Consider the following 22,778-nt stretch of genomic DNA (forward strand, 5'->3'; position numbering starts at 1 on the left):
AAAGTCCAAATCGTTAATGTAAATTGTGAACAGCCGTGGTCCCAGCACTGATCCCTTGTGGAACAACACTTCCCACCTTCTGCCACTGTGAATAACTACTACCCTTTACTCCCACTCTGCTTTCTGTCTTGAAGCCAGCGAGCAATCCGTTCTGCCACTTGTTCTCCGACTCTACATGCTCTGACTTTATTCATTAGTTTATTATGGGGCGCCTTATTGAATTTGAACTCAGTTAATTCACAGTGGCGCAGTGGTTAGTTCTCCCTGTGTCTGTGTGGGTTTTCTCCGGGTGCTCCGGTTTCCTCCCACAGCCAAAGATTTGCAGGTTGATAGGTAAATTGGCCATTATAAATTGCCCCTAGTATAGGTTGGGGATGTGGTAGGAATATGGGATTAGTATAAATGGGTGGTTGATGGTTGGCACAGACTCGGTGGGCCGAAGGGCCTGTTTCAGTGCTGTATCTCTAAATATAAAAATAAATCTGGGATAAAAAGCTAATATTTCAGTAACAGTGACCAGATCATCGCAAAAATTGACCTGGTTTATTAATATCGGAAATCTGACATTTTTACCCAGTCTGGCTTACAAGTGACTCCAGACCCACAGCAATGTAGTTGGCTATTAACTGCCCCCTGAAATGGCCTAACAAGCCACTCAGTTGTATCAAACCACGACGAAAAAGTCTTTTACGAATAAAACTGAATACACTACCCGACATTGCACACAATATAGAGTGAGGCAGCTCACCACCACCATCTCAAAGACAGTTAGGGATGGTAATAAATGCTGGCTAGCGACACCCACAACCCAATGACATAGAAAAATAAAGTACATTTTAAATCCTAAAATATCTCTGAGAAGAATTGACTATCTGTGGTAATGAGACTCCACAGTTCTAATTGTTCCCTTTTTCAGCCAGAGAGGTTGAGTGGCACTGCAGGTGCATGAATCTCAGCATTAAATAGGTATTCATGCTGTACAGGTACTAGCCCTAACTTTCTGTGGCGATATTCATTGCTAATCAATGTTAAAATACAACAATGTCTTGAAATTGATTAAGAGTTTGAAGAGAGTTCTCGTTTTCGTGAAGCGAACAGTAAAGCAGCACAAACCGTCCAGCAACTTGTGTCGATTTCCAATTTGTTGGGTACCACTTCCTTACCACAAGATACTGGACGATTTACAAGTTAACAGCAGTCATCGTAGAATAGAAAATTTATGATACAGTAGGAGGCCATTCAGCCCTTCGTGTCCGTGCTGGCCGACAAAGACATACCCAGCCTAATCCTACCTTACTGCACTAGGTCCATAGCCCTGCAGGTCACGGCTCTTCGAGTGGACATCCAAGTATTCTTTAAAGGTGGTGAGAGTTTTTGCCTCCACCACACTTTTAGGCGGTGAGTTCCAGGTCCCTGCCACCCTCTTGAGTGAAAAAATGTATCCTCATCTCCCCTCTAATCCTTCCATCAATTTGTTTAAATCTATGCCCCCTGGTTTTTGATAATAGTCATCCCTATTTACTCTATCTAGGCCCCTCCTAATTTTATTGTCATTGAACTCACTGTTATTTTGGGTAGCAAATCCAGCCAGTATAACTGAACTGATGAGTGGGAGGTAATCGCAAGAAGGCAGGATAAGTTCAGATGATGAGGGCAGTTCAGTCCATTCAGTCCCTCCCAACAGAATTCCGAGCCTACTACCTTTCTATTACAATCCCGTGCTCAGTCTCAAATGGTCTTCTTGGCAACTCATTCCAGATGTCAGTCACCCTCTGTGTAAACAAATGCTCCCTGTTACTTGTCTTCTCTTTGCATCCCTGAATCTCTGCCTGATGTGCCTCTGGACTGCAACATCTGAAACTCTTTCTCCAGCTTAACTTACTCTATCCTCAAGAAACTCTTGGATTGGGACTATTATTTAATTTTCATTGATATCGCTCCATGCATGTTCCTAAATGGACTCTGCACCAAACTCTACTAATCTCCACAGTTTAGGAATGTGCAAGTTCTCCCGTAAGGTTGTTCCTTTAAACCTTCAACTTGTGTTTTAGTGAGATCTTTGTGCCTTCTTTTGGTGCAGAATCTTAGCACTTATTTATATGGTAACTCCATTAATATTTGTAGTAGTAACTTGGTGTGTTTTATTTCTGTACATAATAAAGATGTTACACAGAGACAGAATTGAGGGATACACTGCGAAAGCGAGTTGGTAAAATACGTCACGTCTGAAGATCATTTTTGTTTTCCAGTTTTCTTTGCTACAGTCAATTGTGTTTCCTTCTTCCAGGGTGAGAAAGGGAATAAAGGCGATCAAGGAGAGCCTGTAAGTATTAAAGATCTATTCTGGTGTTGCAAAGCACTTGCAGTGATTTACTCCATGGGACGGCTTCCAACGCTTAGTACTTATACAGTCACTGTTATGCATCAAAATATCATGTCGTACTTCACAAAGGAGAGATAGGACATCAAACTGGGGAGTAGGAGATGGGGGGCGGGGTGGCCAAAGACATGGTGAAACTGTGTGGTTTTGCATTTTTGAAGATGGAGAGCACAGTAAAAAAGGGAAAGATGTCTAAGAAGAGAATTCCAGAGAACTCTACATTCAGCGCTGAATTGCTCATTTTAACCAATGCACTAAGTCCTGCCACATGGTTGTGAGCCAATGGAGGTAACTTTGACTTTGATGGTGTAAAATCAGTGATAGCAAATCAACAGCCGTATGACATCTCTCCCGACTATTATTTACATTGACCCACTTCATGTCAAAGTCTAGCCCAATAAATCAGCATTCATGTAACTTCAGAGGGTAATCAGTGTTTGTTATGAGGCTTGTGCAAGTATTTGTTACTTGTTGAAGGCACTTGATATGCTGTAACATCAGGAACATAGGGAGAGGAGGAGGTCATTCAGCCCCTTGAACCTGCTTCTCCATTCAGTCAGATCTTGGCTGATCTGTCCCCCAATCCCATTCACTCACTTTTGATCAACCTTTTGCTGTTTCTGCACCCAATCATATTTGAGGTTTGAGTATGGAAAAATCATGAGGAAATTGAGGGGAAGCAATTGAAATATTGTCCTAGATTAAAGTTCTCAAGCTTTTTCTCACAAGCCTCCATCCTTCCCATTAAGTAAGCTGGACAAATGTAACCTGGAAGCTGAGATTCTGTGGAAGCGTTCATTGGCTTTTACCTTTGAAGTTGTGGTTCAGCTTCAGCGTGGACAAGTGATGTGAAATCTCCTTGCACTGAAGGCTGTAAAACAAAAACTTGCATACAGTGAAACATTGAAGATGTTTTCTAAGTGTGAAGAAATGGATACCAAGCAGGCGTTGGAAGACGAGTTAAGAGAGGTGCCTGACAGGTTACCCAAGGGTATGTAACTTAAGAACTAAGAGCAGGGGTAGGCCATACAGCTCCTCGAGTCTGCTTCGCCATTCAATATGATCATGGCTGATCTTCTGCCTCAACTCCACTTTCCCGCCTGATCCCCGTGTCCCTTTTCTTAGAGTCCAAAAATCCATCGATCTCAGCCTTGAGTATACTCAAAAACTGAGTATTCACAACTCTGCAGGTGAAGAATATTCTCGTCATCTTAGTCCTAAATGGCTGGCCCTTTATCCTGCTGCCATGGCTCCTAGTTCTAGAATCTCCAGACAGGGGAAACAGCCTCTCGGCATCAAGGTTTTGAGAAGGCATTGGAAGCTGGAGAGAAATGGAGCAAGACAGAGGGGTTTTGGGAAGGAGGTCTCTGATGTGTAGAAGTGTTAGAAATGTGGCGCCGATGGTATTGTGTTGGAAGGGGTGAGGTGTAGATTGTTCAGAATCAGATGTGCTATTACATAGAATTTACTGTGCAGAACCAGACCATTTGGACAAATTGGTTCATGCTGGTGTTGATGCTCCACACAAGCCTCCTCCAACCTTACACGTTATCAGCATATCCTTCCATTCTTTCCTTTCTCATGTACTGATCTCGCTTCCCCTTAAATGCATCTATATTATTCACCTCAACCACATCCCGTGGCAGCAGGTTCTTTTTTGAAGGAAACTTCTCCTGCATTCCTTATTGGATTTATTAGTGACAGTCTTGTATTTATGACACAAAATCGAGAAATGCTGGATTCACTCAGCAGGTCTGGCAGCATCTGTGGAAAGAGAAGCAGAGTTAACGTTTCGGGTCAGTGACCCTTCTTCGGAACCCCCTAGTTTTGGATTAGTTCCAGCAAGCTTGCTCTAGTTTATGTTTCTGACTCATTAATAACGGTTTATATTCCCGTTACAGGGGAGAGATGGTCCAAGAGGCCTTCCAGGACCCACGGTAATTATCAGAACTTCTTTAACAAAATGAAATGTACATTACAGTTCATGTTATTACCAGTGTTATTGGCCAACTAGAGCCTCAACTCATTATGCCCCATCCGTCAACCATTTCAAAACCGTTCCTCATGATAATGTCGTGAGATTGAGAATGACATGTGCAACCTATCAGGGTCCAAAGTGTCCTTGAAATAAGCAGGAATTATGTAAAAGTGTAGGTGAGAAAGGGTTAAAAGGGACCATTGTATCCTACTGACCACTTGTTAAAGAATTTTAAAGCACAAAAAAAGGGCCCATTGCTCCTGTGCTAGCTCTCCGAAGAGTTTTATTCTTTGTACAGTTCAGAAATAAGGAGGCAGAATGTGGGCAATAGGCGGGAGGTGCCATTTGACCTGGTATTGATTTATTCTCAATGTATTTATATGCCATTAGTATGTGTTTCCATTGTTTCTGATGTATTACAAGTTAAACATTTTTTTTCAATAGCAAAAGGTGATCGTTTGTATAGCAGTCACCTTATAATATTTCTCTGACTTTTATTTCAGGCCCAAATTCCAGAAAAAGGCGTTGGTTATCCTGGGGAAAGAGGATTTCCAGGGCCACAGGGAATAAAGGTCAGTATCTGAAAAACAAGCAACATGGTTGGGAATTTTTTGGGGAATGTCATTAACACATTGGATGAATTATCTTGACCAGGTACTTCCAGGCATCTGGTACATAAGAACATAAGAAATAAAAGCAGGAGTAGGTCATTCGGCCCCGCGAGCCTGCTCTGCCTTTTCATAAGATCATGGCTGATCTGATTGTGGCCTTAACTCCACTTTCCGGCCAGCACCCCATAACCCTTGACTCCAGTGTAGATCAAAAATCTGTTTAACTCAGCCTCGAATATATTCAATGACCCAGCTTCCATTGCTCTCTGGGGAAGAGAATTCCGAAGATTAACGACCCTAAGAGTGAAGAAATTCCTCATCATCTCTGTCTTAAATGGGAGACCTCTTATTCTGAAACTATGCCCCCTAGTTCTAGATTCCCCCATGAGGGGAAACATCCTCTCAGCACCTACCCTGCCAAGCCCCCTCAGAATCTTAAGTGCTTCAATAAGATCACCTCTCCTTCTTGTAAACTCCAGTGAGTATAGGCCCAGCCTGCTCAACCTTTCTTCATAAGACAACCCCTTCGTCCCAGGAATTAGCCTAGTGAACCTTTTCTAAAATGCTTCCAATACAAGTATACCCCTCTTTAAGGAGACCAAAACTGTACACAGTACTCTAGGTGCAGTCTCACCAATGCCCTGTGCAGTTGTAGCAAGACTTCCCTACTTTTATACTCCATCCCCCTTGCAAGAAATGCCAACATTCCATTTGCCTTCCTGATTACTTGCTGTATCTGCGTCCTAACTTTTTGTGATTCATGTACAAGGACATCCCTTTGTACCATAGCGTTCTGCAGTGTCTCCATGTAAATAATATTCTGCTCTTCTATTCTTCCTGCCAAAGTGGACATCCTCACATTTCCCACATTATACCCCATCTGCCAAATTTTTGCCCATTCACTTAACTTATCTACAATCCCCTTGGAGACACTTTGGGCTGAATTTTAATCGCGTGCCACGCTCCTCGGCGGTGCATTTTTAACTCAGTGGCTTTCCGACACGGAAGAGCCACCGAGGAGCCCCCGCGATATTACGCATGGGGCCTCATTTAAATAGAGGGGGCAGAACGGCTGCTCCTGATGACGTAGTGGGGGTGGCCAGTGCATCCCCGAAACGGAGTCCAGTGCCGCCGCAAAGGCGCCAGCGCCATCTTTAAAGGGCTTTAAGCCCTTAGAACTAATTTTAATTTTTAAATGTGCAGCATTGTTAAATTTTTATTAACAAACAATAAAGATGTGGCGGGCCCTTCCCCAGCGCCCCCAATGGTCATTTCATTGCCCGAAATGACCAACACTTGCCTTTTTCCCTACCCAACCTTTACCCCCCAACCTTCTAACCTTTGGCCTATAACCCCTTCCCACCATCCCCACATCCAATAAAAATTGATTTTCCCGCCACTCCACCCTTCCCGCCACTCCACCCTTCCTGCCCTGAAAATTTTATTCCTGCCCCCTCCCCACCAGGTTCTTGCCTTGGAACTCCGTGCGGCATTCCGAGGCACGCGGAGTGTGAATGGCGGCTGTAAAATCGGCGTGGGACAGCCGCCACCTGCAGGTAAGTACATTTGCATGTAATAATTCTTTATTTACATATTGAGACGTGGGGCCTGCTGCCAGGCAGCGGGGGCGGGGGGCCCACCGAGCTCCCTCCGCCGCCAGTATTATGACTTTTCCTTAAGTTTGATGCTTTCTTTAACTTCTTTAGTTGAGAAGGTAGGGCAAACAGAACAAAACTATTTTCTTTTTCTTTTTAAATTGCTTCTAAAGTGTTTTTATACATTACGGTAGATAAATTGCATTTATAATTTTATTGCACTAACAGGATGTTTCCTCTTGTGGAGCAATCGAGAACGAGAGGTCATAGTTTTAGGATAAGGGGTAGCAGATTTAAAAGAGAGATGAGGAGAAATTACTTCTCTCAAAGGATCGTGAATCTGTGGAATTCACTACCCCAGAGTGCGGTGGATACCGGGATATTGAGTAAATTTAAGGAGGAGATAGACAAATTTTTAATTAGAAAGGGGTTGAAGGGTTATGGCGAACGGGCAGGAAGGTGGAGTTGAGGCCAAGATGAGATGAGCCATGAGCGTATTGAATGGCGGAGCAGGCTCAAGGGGATGAATTGCCTACTCCTGCTCCTAGTTCTTATGTTCTTGTTAGTGTTTGTTTCCCTGGACCTGAGGTAACAAGCTGCAATGTAGCTATTCTATCAGCTGTGGCTCAGTGGGTAACACTCTTGCTTCTGGCTTTGAAGGTTGTGGGTTTACGACCCACTCCAATCACTTGAGTGTGTTATCTAGGCTGACACTTTAGTGCAGTACTGAGGGAGCACTGCACTGTCAGAGGTGCCATTTTTTAGATGAGATGTTAAACCCAGTCTCTGTTTTCCCTCTCAGGTGGATGTACAAGATCCCTTGGCACGATTTTGAAGAAGAACAGGGGTTGTACTCCCCAGTGTCCTGGCCAATATTTATCTTATAACCAACATCACTAAAACAGCTGATCTGGTTATTATCACATTGATGTTTGTGGGAGCTTGCTGTGCACAAATTGACTGCTGCACTTCCTCATTGGCTGTGAAGCTCTGTGGGACGTCCTGAGGTCATGAAAGGCACTATAGAAATGCAAGTCCTTTCTTTATTTCAGTTGTAGCTAATTGTCATTTTGCCGTTCAGCGAAGATACCTACGTAAAAAAGGGGTAAATATTCGGAGTCTGAGCTGGGAGTTGAGGTTTCCAACCTGCTACCAGTATTTATCGGAAAGCTGAAAGCATTGTTCTCGTGGTGTTCTGATCTGGGCTGGTGGAAGGTGACTTTGATGCAAGTCTAAATGTGACCCAACTTTCCGTGTGACACCTCTTCAATTGTAACACTGGAGCTGTGACCAGTTTCAATGTGTAAATTTTGTGGCACAGACGTATATTAAATATTCTGTTCTCGTCATGCCAAAGGCTCTTGGTTCTGCCTCTATTTGTCCGTACACAACGTGAGGACATTGTGTTGTGAAGGAATGGTTGACTCTGAAAGGGTCATTCAGAATAGTGTATGGATTGGGCATGATGTTGTGGTGAATGGAACACTATGTTCTGACATACTGTTGCCCTTCTCACCCTCCTCCTCTGCTGATGACGCTGGCTCAAGCACCTTCCCCAAATGAACAATTTTCATGGGTCAGCTGAGAACCTGAGAGGCTATTTGACTGTGGATGGCGGCACAGCTGAACTCAACCCAGTCTCTCATTAATGACCACACACATACGGCTTCTAGGAGTCACTGGATAGTGATTGGAGTAGGAACCCCAGGAGATTTTGCATTCCCTTCCCCCACCTTGCTTCTGTGGTCAGTGATCCCGGCTGACATCGGAGAACTCAGTGGAGACTATAAATCAAACCTCTGAACATCCTAGTTTGTGTGTGTCATTGTCACACTCTCTGGGCCAAAGGGTGAAGAGACTCAAAATGTTGTTAGTGATATGATGGCTACAAGCAAAGGAATAGCTCGACAAGAACAAAAACCCCAAAGTCCATCTAGTTTGCCTTCTGCCATCCTGGAGCTATTGACAATCATAGCAATTCATCTCTCTCAATTAGCCTACAACTGGAATTTTACGCCACCCCAATGAGCCGGATGGTGGTGGGGGGGTGGGGGGTGGGGGTTGCGTAAAATGGAGCGGGAGGCTCCGGGACGCTTTCCTGACCAGTTCCCGCCTCCTCCTCCCTTTACATCGGGCGGGGGATGAGTGAAAAACGGCCCGCCTGCCCCAGGCCAATCAAGGCTCTTAAGTGGCCATTTAACGGCCACATAAGGGCCTTCGCCCGCCTCCATGCGGATTTTACCCATGGCAAGCAGGTGTCCTGGAGCCGGGAAAAGCCGCCTGTGATCCTGCCTCGGAACAATTAAAGCCTGAGGACCCGTAAAATGCGGGTCGGATGCCGAGGCGAGGCGGAAGCGGGTTCGCCACTGACTTTTTAGTCGGTGGCTGGCTCCTGTCTGCCCAACGTGAAATCCTGGCCTAAGTCTTGCATTTATATAGCGCCTTTCATGACAACAGGAAGACCCAAAGCATTTTGCAGCCAACAAATTAATTTCTTTTTGAAATGTATTTACTGTTGTAATGTCGAAAACACAGCAATGTGATAATGACCAGATAATCTCTTTTTTTGTGATGTTGGTTGAGGGATAAATATTGGACAGGGCACCTCCCCTGCTCTTCAAAATAGTGCCACAGATCTTTCACATCCACATAAGAGGGTAGACAGTGCCTTAGTTTAACCTCTTATCTGAAAGGTAGCACCTCCAACCATACAGCACTCCCTCAACACTGCTGTGTTGTGCACTCAAGTCCCAAAGCAGGACCTGAACCCAGAGGTGAGATTGCTACCCACTGAGGCACAATTGACACACATGAGCTGAGGAAAAGTCTTTAGTGGTGGAGAGCTTTGGGATCCAGAGGTCCAAAATCACCTGCTGCTCCCAAGCACGCAACGCTTAACACATCATGTCTCAGGTTCCTGTGTCATTTAAATCTGGCTTCTCTTTTGCAGGGGGACAGCGGACCCACAGGATCAGTTGGATCCAAAGGAGATAAGGTCTGAGTATAGTAAGTTTCTTGTAGCCTACTACAGACAAACAAAAGCCATATAATACTGATTGTTATAGCTGAGGACAGTCCGGATTGGGTTGTGTCAGTTTTCTTGGGAACATTCAAAACCAAAAATATCATCCAAGAAATTTGAAAAGCTACAACAAAAGACTTAATATTAATGTTGTATCGTTGAATAGAGTCATAAAAAGCCTTTTTCAGCATTAATAGCACTGTTATCCTTTTTGTAGGGGAACAGCCTTTGGATTGGCCTATACAGTTTCAGATAGTAATTGGCATTGGTGTAAGTGGGCACTGTACAGATGTCTTTAAGACCATCTTCATTGTACTTAGTGTTCTCGGGCAATATGATCAGAGTAGAGACATTGGAATGTTGCTATTACTACTCAAAATGTATTTTCCCCCCCTAATTTGCTTTTCTGTTGACATCTGTTGCCAACTGGCTCCTGTGCCAATAAAGTTGTGCTGTTGATTGTAGGGTGACGTTGGAACAAAGGGAGACCGAGGTGAAAGAGGTGAAGTTGGCGAGAAAGGCAGGGACGGCTTCCCGGTGAGCATTTACCATCACACATAAGAATAAATCATAAACGCAGCATTGTACGCCCCTGTCTGGTTGGAAGACCAACCTATTGTTGTCAGGCGTCCATCATTCTGTGTCCGGCCGCTACTCGCTCAGCCAGAGGGTTTGCTCATTCAATTTGGGGATGAAGATCAGAATTTTTGAGGTGCAGAGAAATTTGAGCTAAACAGACTTTCAAAAGGGAATTGGATATATACTTGAAAAAGAAAATTTTGCAATGTTATGGGGAAATAGGGTGTGGGACTAATTCAATATCTCTTTCAAAAACCCAGCACAGGAACAAAGGGCTGAATGGCCACCTTATGTACTGTACAATTCTGTGACTGGATTGGTGAGACACATTAAAGGGAATTTATTAAGTACTTAAAAAGAAAGAATATAAAGGGAGAAGCCAAAACCAGGGGCCATAAATACAAGATAGTTACTACTAAATGCAATAAGGAAATGGGGAGAAACGTCTTTATTCAGAGAGTGGTTAGAATGCAGAACTCACCACCACAGGAAGGGGTTGAGGCAAATAGATGTTTTCAAAAGGAAATTAGACGAGCACATGAGAGAAAAGGAGATAGAAAGATATGCTGAAATGCTGAGATGAGGCAGATAGAATAGGAGGAGACTTATGTGGAGTATAAACACCAAAACAGACTAGTTAGGCTGAATGGCCTGTTTCTGTGCTGTATATTCTTCGTAATTCTATGTAATAAAGGAAAAAGGATAAGAGGATAAGGAGGTGGGGTTAGAACAGGTGTGATGGGTGGAATGTTCCTGTAATTCCTATAGTGCTGACTGCAGGAGGCAGCAGCTTGACTGGAAACATCATTCCTCCTTTACCTTGTCTGGTCTCCGGCCAAAACCCGTGTAAAAGGCCTTGTCACTTTCAGTGCCCAACATCTTCTCTAAGTGATAACTCTCAGGCATTGGACTGAAAGGAAGCTTTCAAATTATGTTCCAGGACTGGCAAAGGTAGACCATCAGGAACAGTCTGATTGAGTAGAAATCCATTCAAATTTAAAAACAAAATAATACTGCTGGAGAAACACACAGAAACGAGGCATTGGGGAAAAAAAAACACGAACAGTGCATCTAGCTGAATCAATAGGTTCAATGTAGTCAAAGACCTTTGCCAAAATATGTTTTTAATTTGTGAGGTCGCTGCTAAGATTCAGGCTCAGCTAACTAGATGATCGTTCAGTATCCGGGAACTACTTACTACTCTCCAACTGCAGGTGAGCAGGTTTGATCGAATATTATCACAGCACATCCAGCCCATCACCTCTGCACACTGTGATAATTTAACAGACAGTGATTATTGCCCATCTTTGTTCCTTTTTTTAAATATTTTTCAAAATGAGGTATGTTTGCACTGGGAAATGGAGAAAACTTTCAACTTGGGTAACTGGTACCTGAACTAAGTACTCCCAGATCCATTGTAGCATGCTTGAAGAGGTGTAAAGCTCCCTCTACTCTGCTCAATAATGTGTCTCAGCTCCAACCTCTAGGTAGTGACCCCACCATTGTACCTGAATGAAATTCTTCCATTTTTCCCAGTGTTTCTGAGGAGCTGTGTACACCAGTGTTACAGAGACGTCTAATTTGCCAGTTGACAAAAGAATAATTTGTGCTCGGCTGGTCTGATTCTTGGGTATATTTGTTGATAATCACTAACTCTTGTAGATTAGCTTCTAGCTTCAGTCTGCACATAGGGCATGGGGCAATCAGAGTTGCTGTGTGAAAAGTAACTTAGTGCAATGTTATAACTGTTTGACAGCTCAAATGGCTATTTCTGGAACTACCCATTTTACATAAACCTTTTTTGATTAGTCTTGCTTGTGGTACCTTTTATGTAGATCGAAAGTTATGCATCTGGTTCTTCAACAGAACTCTCTGTGTTTCGCAAAATCAAAGTGTTTAAATGTTTGGAGTAGCTCCCCAAAATGCACCAACCAGTGTGGAACTGACCCATATACACCAGAAAGATCTAACTTCCGTCCACACTTGTCTCTGTTGGCTGATCTCACACGGGATACTAGTGGAGGTACTTCAGGTAGCCAAGAATGCTCCTAGTCATAGAGGAGAAGAAGGGAAGCCGGTTCCTGCTTCTGCTAGGTGAGGCCTGGATCAGGCTTAGCTGTGATGTAGTCAAATAGCTTGGCGACACCAACTATCGACTTTCATCCTGAAGCATGGCCACTCAGTTGAGATATGAGAGGATTACAAAGGAATTGCTGGACCAACTAAGACCAAGGCCTATCTAGTTTGCCTTTTACCATCCTGCAAGTCACATGATGTCATTGTACCATTGTTTAAGAAGGGTGTGAGGGATAGGACAAATAATTATAGGCCGGTCAGTCTGACCTCAGGGGTGGGCAAATTATTAGAATCAATTCTGAGGCATAGGATAAACTGCCACTTAGAAAAGCACGGATTAATCAGGCATAGTCAGCATGGATTTGTTAAGGGAAGGTCGTGTCTTACTAAAGTAATTGAATTTTTTGAGGAAGTAACAAGGAGGATTGATGAGGGTGGTGCAGTGCATGTTGTCTACATGGATTTTAGTAAGGCATTTGACAAGGTCCCACATGACAGACCGGTCAGAAAAGTAAAAGCCCATGGGATGCAGTGGAATGTGACGAGTTGGATCCAAAATTGGTTCAGTGACAGGAAACAAAAGGTAATGGTTGATGGATGTTACTGCGAATGGGAGGTGGTTTCCAGTGGCGTTCCACAGTGCTCAATATTGGGTCCCTTTCTGTTTGTGGTATATATTAATAATTTGGACTTAAATGGGAAATTTGCGGATGACACAAAAATTGGCTGTGTACTTGACAGTAAAGAGGATAACCGTAGACTCCAGAATGATATCAATGGTTTAGTTGAGGGGTCAGAAAAGTGGCAAATGGAAATCAATCCGGAGAAGTGTGAGGTAATGCATTTGGGGAGGGCAAACAAAGCAAAGGAATACACAATAAACGGAAGGATATTGCGAGGGGGAGAGGAAATGAAAGACCTTGGAGTGCATGTCCACAGGTCCCTGAAGATGGCAGGACAAATAGATAGAGTGGTGAAGAAGGCAGATGGAATGCTTTCCTTTATTGGCTGAGGTGTAGAATACAAAAGCATGGATGTAATGCTGGAACTGTATAAAACGCTGGTTAGGCCACAGTTGGAGTATTGTGTACAGTTCTGGTCACCACATTACAGGAAGGACATAATTGCACCGGAGAGAGTACAGAGGAGATTTACAAGAATGTTGCCAGGGCTGGAAAATTGCAGCTATGTGGAAAGATTGGATCGGCTAGGGTTGTTTTCCTTAGAACAGAGGAGGCTGAGGGGTGACTTAATTGAGGTGTACAAAATTATGAGAGGTCTAGATAGAGTAGACAGGAAGGACCTGTTTCCCCTAGCGGAGAGGTCAATTACCAGGGGGCACAGATTTAAGGTGATTGGTAGATTAGAGGGGACATGAGGAAAAACTTTTTCACCCAGAGGGTGGTGTCTGGAATTCACTGCCCGGATCGGTGGTGGAGGCAGAAACCCTCAACTCATTTAAAAGGTACCTGGACTGCACCTGAAGTGTTGTAACCTGCAAGACTACGGCCCAGGTGCTGGAAGGTGGGATTAGATTGGGTGGCTAGTTTTTTCAGCGGGCGTAGACACGACAGGCTCAATGGCCTCTTTCTGTGCGGTAACATTTCTACAGTTCTATGATATAACAGTACTGGAATTGTTAATTAACTATTGGCAATATTATCAATTAATCTACAACAGACCCAGGCATGAGGTGAGGAAAACCTCAATGGTGGAGAGCTTTGAGAATCATAGGCCCCAAATCACCTGTTCTCCCAAGTACCCGATTTCACCGCATGAACTGTTGCAAATTACTCATCTTCTGTGTCCCATAATATTGTTGGAACATATAAAAAACTCAGTTTACATTGAAGGGTGCTGCATGCTTGATGGTAGGCTGTCTTTTTCTCTTGGCTGGCCAGCTTTTTATTTTTAGCAAATCATGAATTTTCTTGTCATTTTCATCAAACCAGTCCCTATTCTTCTTGGTGCTGGGTCTGATCATCTCGTTGGAAGTATCACAGCTTTGATGTGTTCCCAGAGTTCTTCTGGACTGGAATCAGCAGTGAGATCAGGATGTTCCAGTCTAGTCTGTAAGGTTGTTTGATATTTATCTCTGCATGATGAGCTTTGCAGGTTGCTGACTCAAAATTTCTTTGATGGATTATCTCTAGGCCTATTCTTGGGCTGAGGCTTGAAGTTTTTTTTCCCTAAAATATACTTTATTCATAAAAATCTATTAAAAATACATTACAAAACAGTTCAAAACAGCACCAAGTTGACATTCCAAAAAGTGCAAAGGAAATCAGTTTTCTTCAATTCAGGAGTGAGTTGCCTCACAACCCATCCATTCCATTTTACATGCCATGTACATTTTACAGCAAACCCATATTCAGTGTTTACAGTCCGAGGGGTTTTCCATGGGTCCAGACCCTCAGTTCACTTTGGTGGGAGGACCTTACACAGTGGTGTTTCCCCATTGAGCCTTTGCAGAAGCTGCTCCAAGCTTTAGTGCATCCCTCAGCACGTAGTCCTGGACCTTGGAATGTGCCAGTCTGCAACACTCGGTCGTGGACAACTCTTTGCTCTGGAAGGCCAGCAAGTTTCGGGCAGACCAAAGAGCGTCTTTCACCAAATTGATGGTCCTCCAGCAGCAGTTGATGTTTATCTCGGTGTGTGTCCCTGGGAACAGCCCATAGAGCACAGACTCCTGTGTTACAGAGCTGCTTGGGATGAACCTTGACAAAAACCACTGCATCTCTTTTCACACCTGCTTTGCAAAGATACATTCCAGAAGGAAGTGGGCAACTGTCTCTTCCCCACCGCAGCCACCTTGAGGGCGTGTGGAGGGGGTGAGACTCTGGGGGTGCAGGAAGGATCTGACAGGGAGGGCCCTTCTCACCACCAGCCAAGCTACGTCTTGGTGCTTGTTTGAAAGTTCTGGTGATGAGGCATTCTGCCAAATGACTTTGGCGGTCTGCTCGGGGCACCATCTGACAGGATCCACCATCTCCTTTTCCCATAGGGCCTTTAGGACATTCCCTGCAGACCACTGCCTAATGGATTGGTGGTCAAAGGTGTTTTCCCACAGAAACTTTCCCACGAAGGATAGGTGGTACGGCACGGTCCAACTGGATGGAACGTTGCACAGCAATGTGACCAGACCCATCCTTGGCAACGCTGGGATCAGATAGAACTTCAGCACGTAGTGACACTTGGTGTTTGCGTACTGGGGCTCTATGCACAGCTTGATGCAGCTTCACATGAAGGTGGTTATCAGGATGAAGGTGACATTGGGTACATTTTTCCTGCCCTTATCTAGAGGTTTGAACATCGTGTCCCTCCAGACCCAGTCCATTTTGGATCTCCAGATAAAGTGGAAAATAGCTCAGGTGACCGCCGCGGTGCATGAGTGGTGTATGGGCCAGACCTGCGCCACATACAGCGACAATGTGAGCACCTCGCACTCGATGACCAGGTTCTTACCCACAATGGAGAGAGATTTCTGCTCCAACATGCTCAGTTTATGGTGTACCCTGGCTACTCGCTCCTCCCAGGTTTTGGCGCACACCCCAGCCCTTCCGAACCATATCCCCAGCACCTTCAGGTAGTCTGACCTGACGGTGAAGGTGACAGAGGAACGGTCAGCCCAGTTCCCAACGAACATGGCCTCACTATTGCCGTGGTTAACTTTGGCTCCCGAGGCCAGTTCGAACTGGTCGCAGATGCTCATCAGTCTGCACACAGACAGCGGATCTGAACAGAAGACAGTGACGTCGTCCATGTACAGGGAGGTTTTAACCTGAGTGCCTCCACTGCCTGGGATTGTCACCCCTCTTATGCTCACATCCTTCCTAATAGACTCAGCAAAAGGTTTGATACAGCAAACAAACAAGACGCGAGAGAGGACAGCCCTGTCTGACTCCAGACTGGATCAGGAAACTTTCTGATTCCCACCCATTGATTGAGACTGCTTTACTGATGTTTGTGTAGAGCAGTTTGATCCAATTGCAGATTCCCTCCCCAAACTCCATTTTGGAAAGCACATCTATCATGTAGGTGTGCGATATCCTGTCAAAAGCCTTCTCCTGGTCCAGGCTGATGAGGCAGGTGTCCACCCTCCTGTCCTGTACATAGGCGATCGTATCACTGAGTAGCGCGAGACTATCAGAGATCTTCCTGCTGGGTACAGTACAGGTCTGGTCAGGGCGAATCACCAACTCCAGAACAGATTGACTCGAGTGGCGATGACTTTGGACAGAATCTTGTAGTCAACATTAAGCAGTGAGATGGGCCGCCGATTTCTGATTCCGCCCTCTCCCCCTTCCTCTTGTAAATGAGGGTGATGATGCCTTTCCTCATGGATTCTGACATGCTGCCTGCCAGAAGCATACTCTCGTATACTTCCAGCAGGTCCGGGCCGACCCAGTCCCACAGGGCCGAGTACAACTCAACCGGTAAGGTTGCTTCCGGGAGTTTTACTCGTCTCAAAGGACCTGACGGCGTTTATCAGCTCATCCAGAGTTTGTGGTTTGTCCAGTCTCTCGCTCATGCTGTCATCTAAGACCTCCGTGATAGATGAGAGGAAGGACTGGGAGGCCGTGCTGTCCGTGGGCTTCACGTCGTACAGCCCAGCATAAAAGGATTTGCTGATCCTTAGTATGTTGGACTGCGAAGACATTACCGAGCCATCCTCTTCCTTCAGGCTGCTGATCACAGAGCTCTCTCTGTGTACCTTTTGGAAGAAGTAACGCGAGCACGTCTCATCCTGCTCAACGGAGCGGACTCTGGACCAGAAGATGATCTTGGAGGCCTCCGTGGCAAAGATCGAGGCCTGCTGGCTCTTCACCTCTTGGAGATCCCCCTTGACCTCGACCCCCAGCGACTGCAGCCGGAGCAGATTTTGCATTCTTTTCTGGAGTCGGGACATTTCTCTCTGTCTCTCTCTCACTCTCTGAACACTTTTGAAGATAAAGAACCTCTTGATGTTCTCCTTGATCGCCTCCCACCAGTGAACTGGAGACTCAAAGAGGGGTTTCACGGTTCTCCAACCTTTGTAATCCCTTTTGAGTTCCTCAATGTTCTCTGGGGTCAGCAGTGTAGCATTGAGCTTCCATATCCCCCTGCCAACCCGCTGGTCGTCCTGTAAGTGACAGTCGGCCAGTAAGAGGCAATGGTCGGAGAAGAACACCAGCTTGATGTCGGTGGATCTGACCGTGACAGCACGGGACACAAACAGGAAGTCAATCCTGGAACGGGCAGACCCGTCCGATCTTGACCATGTGTATCTGCGCTGCGCTCCGTCTGCAGGGTTGCTGAAAACGTTGTGCAGTTTGGCATCTTTTACTGTTTTCATCAAGAATCTGGACGTAGCTTCCAGTTTGCTGTTGTCACTGCCGGATCGTCCAGCCGCATCAATGATGCAGTTGAAGTCACCGCCTAGAATGACCGGCCTGGATGTTGCCAGGAGCAGTGAGAGCTGCTGGAGGACCATCAGTCGCTCGCTGCTTTGAACAGGGGCGTACGCATTGATCAACCGGAACGGAACATTGTTGTACATTACATCTGCTGCGAGGATGCGGCCACCCACCACCTCCTTAACCTCGGAGATGATGAGGTTCGCTCCCCGCAGCAGAATACTCAGGCCGGAGGAACATGAATCATTACCCCCTGACCAGATCGATGGCCCGTGGGGCCAGCATGGCAACTATTGCCTGTAGGTGCTGAGGTGCGGAATTCCACACTCCTGCAGAAACAGTATGTCGGCTTTGACCTTGGCGAGGTAATCCAAGGTTGAAACACATTGCGTAGTGGATTTAATGCAACGCATGTTAATCGAAGCAATCTTTATACCTGTTTTAAAGTTGGTTGTTGCTTCCCTCACCAGTTGTCCTTGCTAGTCCCAGTCCTTTGGTATGTTCCTGCAAACCCATAGTGTACACGAGCTATTTCACATTCGCTGGGCTCAGAAACCCCTCCTGGTTTCCCATGGGGGGATTGTTCCGCTGTGGTGACATCGGGGTGGGGGGGGTGGTGGTGGGGGTTGCGGTCCTGTAAGCAGCAAGGCTTGGGCTGTCCTCTGCTGTTGGTGTCTTCCCCTCTGTTCCTCCTTGAAGACATCACTGCTCCTGGCTTCCCAGAGCTGGAGTGCGCCAGAAGCTTCGTTGCTCTCGGTATCCCGAAGCTGAAATGCGCTCGGCATGCCGCTGGGTTTGGCGCTTTGGGTTTGGGTTTGGGGCGCGCTGGGTCCATCACAGCTTCCAGTGCCCCGGAGCTGGGGGGCTTTATCGTCCAGCTGCTTTGAACTCTGTCGCTTCTTTTGTAGGTGCTGTCGTTCTAGCCCTTTCTCATCCAATGAGGAGGAGCTGCCCTGGTCTGTCTCAGACGGTAGCCTCCTCTTGCCACTGGTTTGGGTGGTGTCCTGTTCCTTTTTTGGAGGTTTTTACTTTGTGGTTTTCCTTTGTACCACTTGCCACTGACCAGTTTGTCCATCTGCTGCCTCCTGCTCCATTGATTCTGTCTGTGGAGGAGGGGTTTCCGGGCACGGGGTAGGTGTTGGGTCGCTGGTTTCAGCTACCTCTCAGATGGACTTTCCTCGCTGTGGGGAGTATTGTCTCCCTCCCAGCACCAGACGCATTCACCGTTACTTCTCCCGGCGTTTCCTTTGACCTTGCCGCTTGAGCATAACTGAGGCAGCGTTTGGGGCAGGTTTTGTAGAGGTGGCCTGCCTCACTACACAGGTTGCAGCACTTACTCTGTTTACAGTCCTTGGTCTGATGGCCTTCCTTTTTGCAGTTCTTGCAGATGACTGTGCTGCAGTTAGCTGCCACATGACCAGATTTGCCACAAGTACAACAAACTCTGGGCTGCCCCACATCGACCAAGAAGCCTCGACTTCCACCGATAGCGAAGCTGGAGGGAGGATGGATGATGGCTCCGTTGGCATCGACCTTCAAGGTCACCTTGACCTGCTGCTTGCTGGTCCAAATCCCAAATGGATCCTTGACATCAGTGCTGCTGCCGGCCACCTTGACGTACCTGGCGAGGAAGGTGAGTGCATCCATGGCAGGAACATGGGGGTTGTAGAGGTGAATTGTCACCACCCGGTCACGTTGTGACGGCAGCGTGAAGAGTGGCTCCGCTTTGAGGATTGACAGCGGCGCCTGGTTTCCTTCTGCTTGAACACCTTCAGGAACTTGATGCATCCCACCACATTCTTAAACGTCACATCGAAATATCCACTGCTGGGGAAGTCCTGCAGGCTGTTGATGTCTGCAGCTTGGAATCCACAGCAATCAATAAGGATTTGCTTAATGAAGAAGGTACAGTCAACCAGCGCACCTCCTTCCTTGTCCTTCACCACCACCCGAATGGTGTTACGCACTCCCTGGCTTGAAGCTCCAGAATTGTTAACAGACATTTTACTCAAAACCTACCTGGAACAGGATCAAAGGCCATTGATCATGGTTTCTTCCCCTGCCAGGTAAGTAAGGGCTTAGGCTTGAAGTGGAAGTTCAGCTTTGAACGAACGAGCCGGTGGTCTGTATGATAGTCAACACTGGGCATGACTCTAGTATGCAGAACATCCTTTAAGTCACACTGACGCACCAAGGTGTAATCTATCAGGTGCCAGTGTTTAGAGCGGGGATGCATCCATGTGGTCTTGAAGTGATCTTTTTGTTGAAAGAAGGTTTTGGTTATGGACAGCTGCTTTTCTGCACAGAGTTCCTAGAGTAAACTTCCGTTTTCATTACAGTTTCCAACTCCATGGTTTCCGAGCACTCCCTACCATGCCAGGCTGCCACTCTGGTGTTGAAATCACCAAGGACGACAATTTTGTGGGATCACCCTCCTTTCTATTACTGGGAAGATCCTGGCCAGAATACTTCGGAACAGGCTTGTGCCTATCATTGTGGAGGAAACCTCCCAGAGAGCCAGTGTGGTTTCAGAGCAAACAGAGTTCACGGAGATCTGTTAGAACTTATCTTTGTCAGCTGGGTTAGCCTTCAGGGTTGGAGCATAAACGCTGATGAGGGTTGCATGCTGCTGGTCTTGGAGGGGCAGGCGCAGGGAAATGATGCGTTCGGAATGGCCGATTGGCCATTTAGTTTAGTGGCGATAGTCTTCTTCATCATGAAGCCGATGCTGAAGAGGTGATGTTCACCTTGAGGTCTACCTGACCAATAGAGGGTGTAGCCCCAGGGTTGTGTTATGTCAGGCTGCCTTGTTCTGAGAAGTGGACCTTACTCAGGACCGCTGTATCAATGTCTAGTCTGGCTAGCTCATGGGCCACCAGCTGAGCGTCATTCGGGGCGGCTGTTGTCACCAGAGTCGAACATTGTTCTCACATTCCAGCAAGCGAAATTCAGAATTTTTCTTGTTTTCCCACTTTTGAAGTGAGGTTCGGAGCTCGCGTTTCCTTCTCTGTCGTAGTTTGACCACATTAAGAGATGCCCGTTGACCACGGAAAGCCAACTGGGTGGTAGGGAGATGAGCATTTCTTTAGGCCACCTTTTCTAGGCCCCTCTCCAATTTTGGAGCAAGCAGTGCGGTCCTTCAGAAAGGCTGCTTGGTTGCTCAGGGTGCTACCGGGTGATGATGTCATCTCTAGGTCATCATCAAAACAAACAATATCCTGATCCGCCTGCATATAGCCGACTGGTGAATTGCACTTGCAGAAAAAACTCAACTGTACGCTGATACTGCAACTTAACAAGTTTCTATGAAGCGCTAAAATCTGTCTATGGACCAGCACATCAAACCCAAAACCCCTTGAGGAGCTCCGATGGCAAGACCCTACGTGCTGACAAGGAGTCAGTCCTCGATCGCTGGTCGGAGCACTTTGAAACTCTCTTCAGCGCCAAATGCACAGTGCATGATACGGCCATCGATCACATCCAACAACAGTCTGTCAAAGAAGAATTGGATGAGAGCCCAACTCTGGAGGAAACTGTGACCGCCATCAACCAGATGAAGAACAACAAAACCCCCGGAGTCGATGAAATTAGAATCATAGAAAGTTTAAGGCACAGAAAGAGGCCACTTGGCCCATCGTGTTTGTGCCAGCTGAAAAATAATCCACCCATTCTAATCCCACCTCCAGCATTTGGTCCTTAGCCCTGCAGTTTACGGCTCCTTTTGAATGAGTTGAGAGTTTCTGCCTCAACTACCCTTTCAGTCAGTGAGGTCCAGACCATCACCACCCTCTGGGTGAAAACATTTTTCCTCATCTCCCCTCTAATTTTTCGAACAATCACTTTAAATCTATGCCCCCTAGTCACTGACCTCTCAGCTAAGGTGAATAGACCCTTCACCTCCACTCTATCCAGGCCCCTCAAAATTTTGTACATTTCAATCAGATCTCCCCTCAGCCTCCTCTGTTCCAAGGAGAACAACCCCAGCCTATCCAATCTATCCTCATAGCTGCATTTTTTCACTCCTGTCAACATCCTCGTAAATCTCCTCTGTACCCTCTCTAGTGCAATTACATCCTTTCTGTAATGAGGTGACCGGAACTGCACACACGACTCAAGTTGCGGCCAAACCAATGAGTTATACAGTTCCAGCATAACCTCCCTGTTCTTATATTCTATACCTCGACTAATAAAGGGAAGGATTCCATATGCCTTCTTAACCACCTTATCGACCTGTCCTGCTACCTTCAGGGATCTGTGGACATTCACTCCAAGGTCCCTCATTTCCTCTACACTTCTCAGTATTTTCCCATTAATCATATATTCCTTTGCCTTGTTTGACCTCCTCAAATGCATCACCTCACACTTCTCTGGGTTGAATTCATTTGCCACTTCTCCGCCCATCTGACCAGACTATTAATATCTTCCTGCAGTCTACAGCTATCCTCCTCGCTATCTACCACGTGGCCAATCTTTGTGTTGTCTGCACACTTCTTGATCACACCCCCTGCATTTACATCCAAATCATTAATATATGCCACAAAAAGCAGAAGACCCAGTGCTGAGCCCTGTGGAACGCCACTGGAAATAGCCCTCCAGTCGCAAAAACACTTGTCAACTGTTACCCTTTGTTTCCTGCCACTGAGCCAATTTTGTATCCACTTTGCTGCATTTCCCTGGATCCCATGGGATTTTATTTTAACCAGTCTGCCATGTGGGACCTTGTCAAAATCCTTGCTAAAATCCATGTAGACCACATCAACTGCACTACCCTCATCTACTTTATTACTTCAGAAAATTCGATCAAGTTGGTCAGACAAGATCTTCCTTTAACAAATCCATACTGACTATCCTTGATTAACCTGTGCCTTTCTAAGTCGCAGTTTATCCTGTCTCTCAGAATAGATTCCAATAATTTGCCCACTACTGAGGTTCGACTGATCAGCCTGTAATTATTCGGTCTATCCCTCGCTCCCTTTTTAAACAGAGGTACAATGTTAACAGTTCTCCAATCCTCTGACACCACACCTATATCCAGTGAGGACTGGAAAATGATGGTTAGACCTTCCGTTATTTCCTCTTTTGTTTCTTTGAACAGCCTGGGGTACATTTCATCCGGCCCTGGTGATTTATCAACTTTCAAG

The 22,778-nt window shown here is 46.0% G+C and overlaps 1 protein-coding gene across 1 annotated transcript in view; it reads left to right on the forward strand.

Moving 5' to 3' along the window:
- LOC137380349 (collagen alpha-1(VII) chain-like) overlaps positions 1 to 22,778 on the forward strand; it is a 147,499-nt gene that overhangs the window by 40,527 nt on the left and 84,194 nt on the right. The window contains exons 19-23 of the mRNA XM_068052277.1: positions 2,288 to 2,323; positions 4,282 to 4,317; positions 4,862 to 4,930; positions 9,515 to 9,559; positions 10,052 to 10,123. Coding sequence (XP_067908378.1) covers positions 2,288 to 2,323; positions 4,282 to 4,317; positions 4,862 to 4,930; positions 9,515 to 9,559; positions 10,052 to 10,123 — 258 coding nt within the window. The remainder of the gene's footprint in view (positions 1 to 2,287; positions 2,324 to 4,281; positions 4,318 to 4,861; positions 4,931 to 9,514; positions 9,560 to 10,051; positions 10,124 to 22,778) is intronic.

The sequence above is a fragment of the Heterodontus francisci genome, chromosome 19 (genome assembly GCF_036365525.1).
Source record: "Heterodontus francisci isolate sHetFra1 chromosome 19, sHetFra1.hap1, whole genome shotgun sequence".
NCBI lineage: Eukaryota > Metazoa > Chordata > Chondrichthyes > Heterodontiformes > Heterodontidae > Heterodontus > Heterodontus francisci.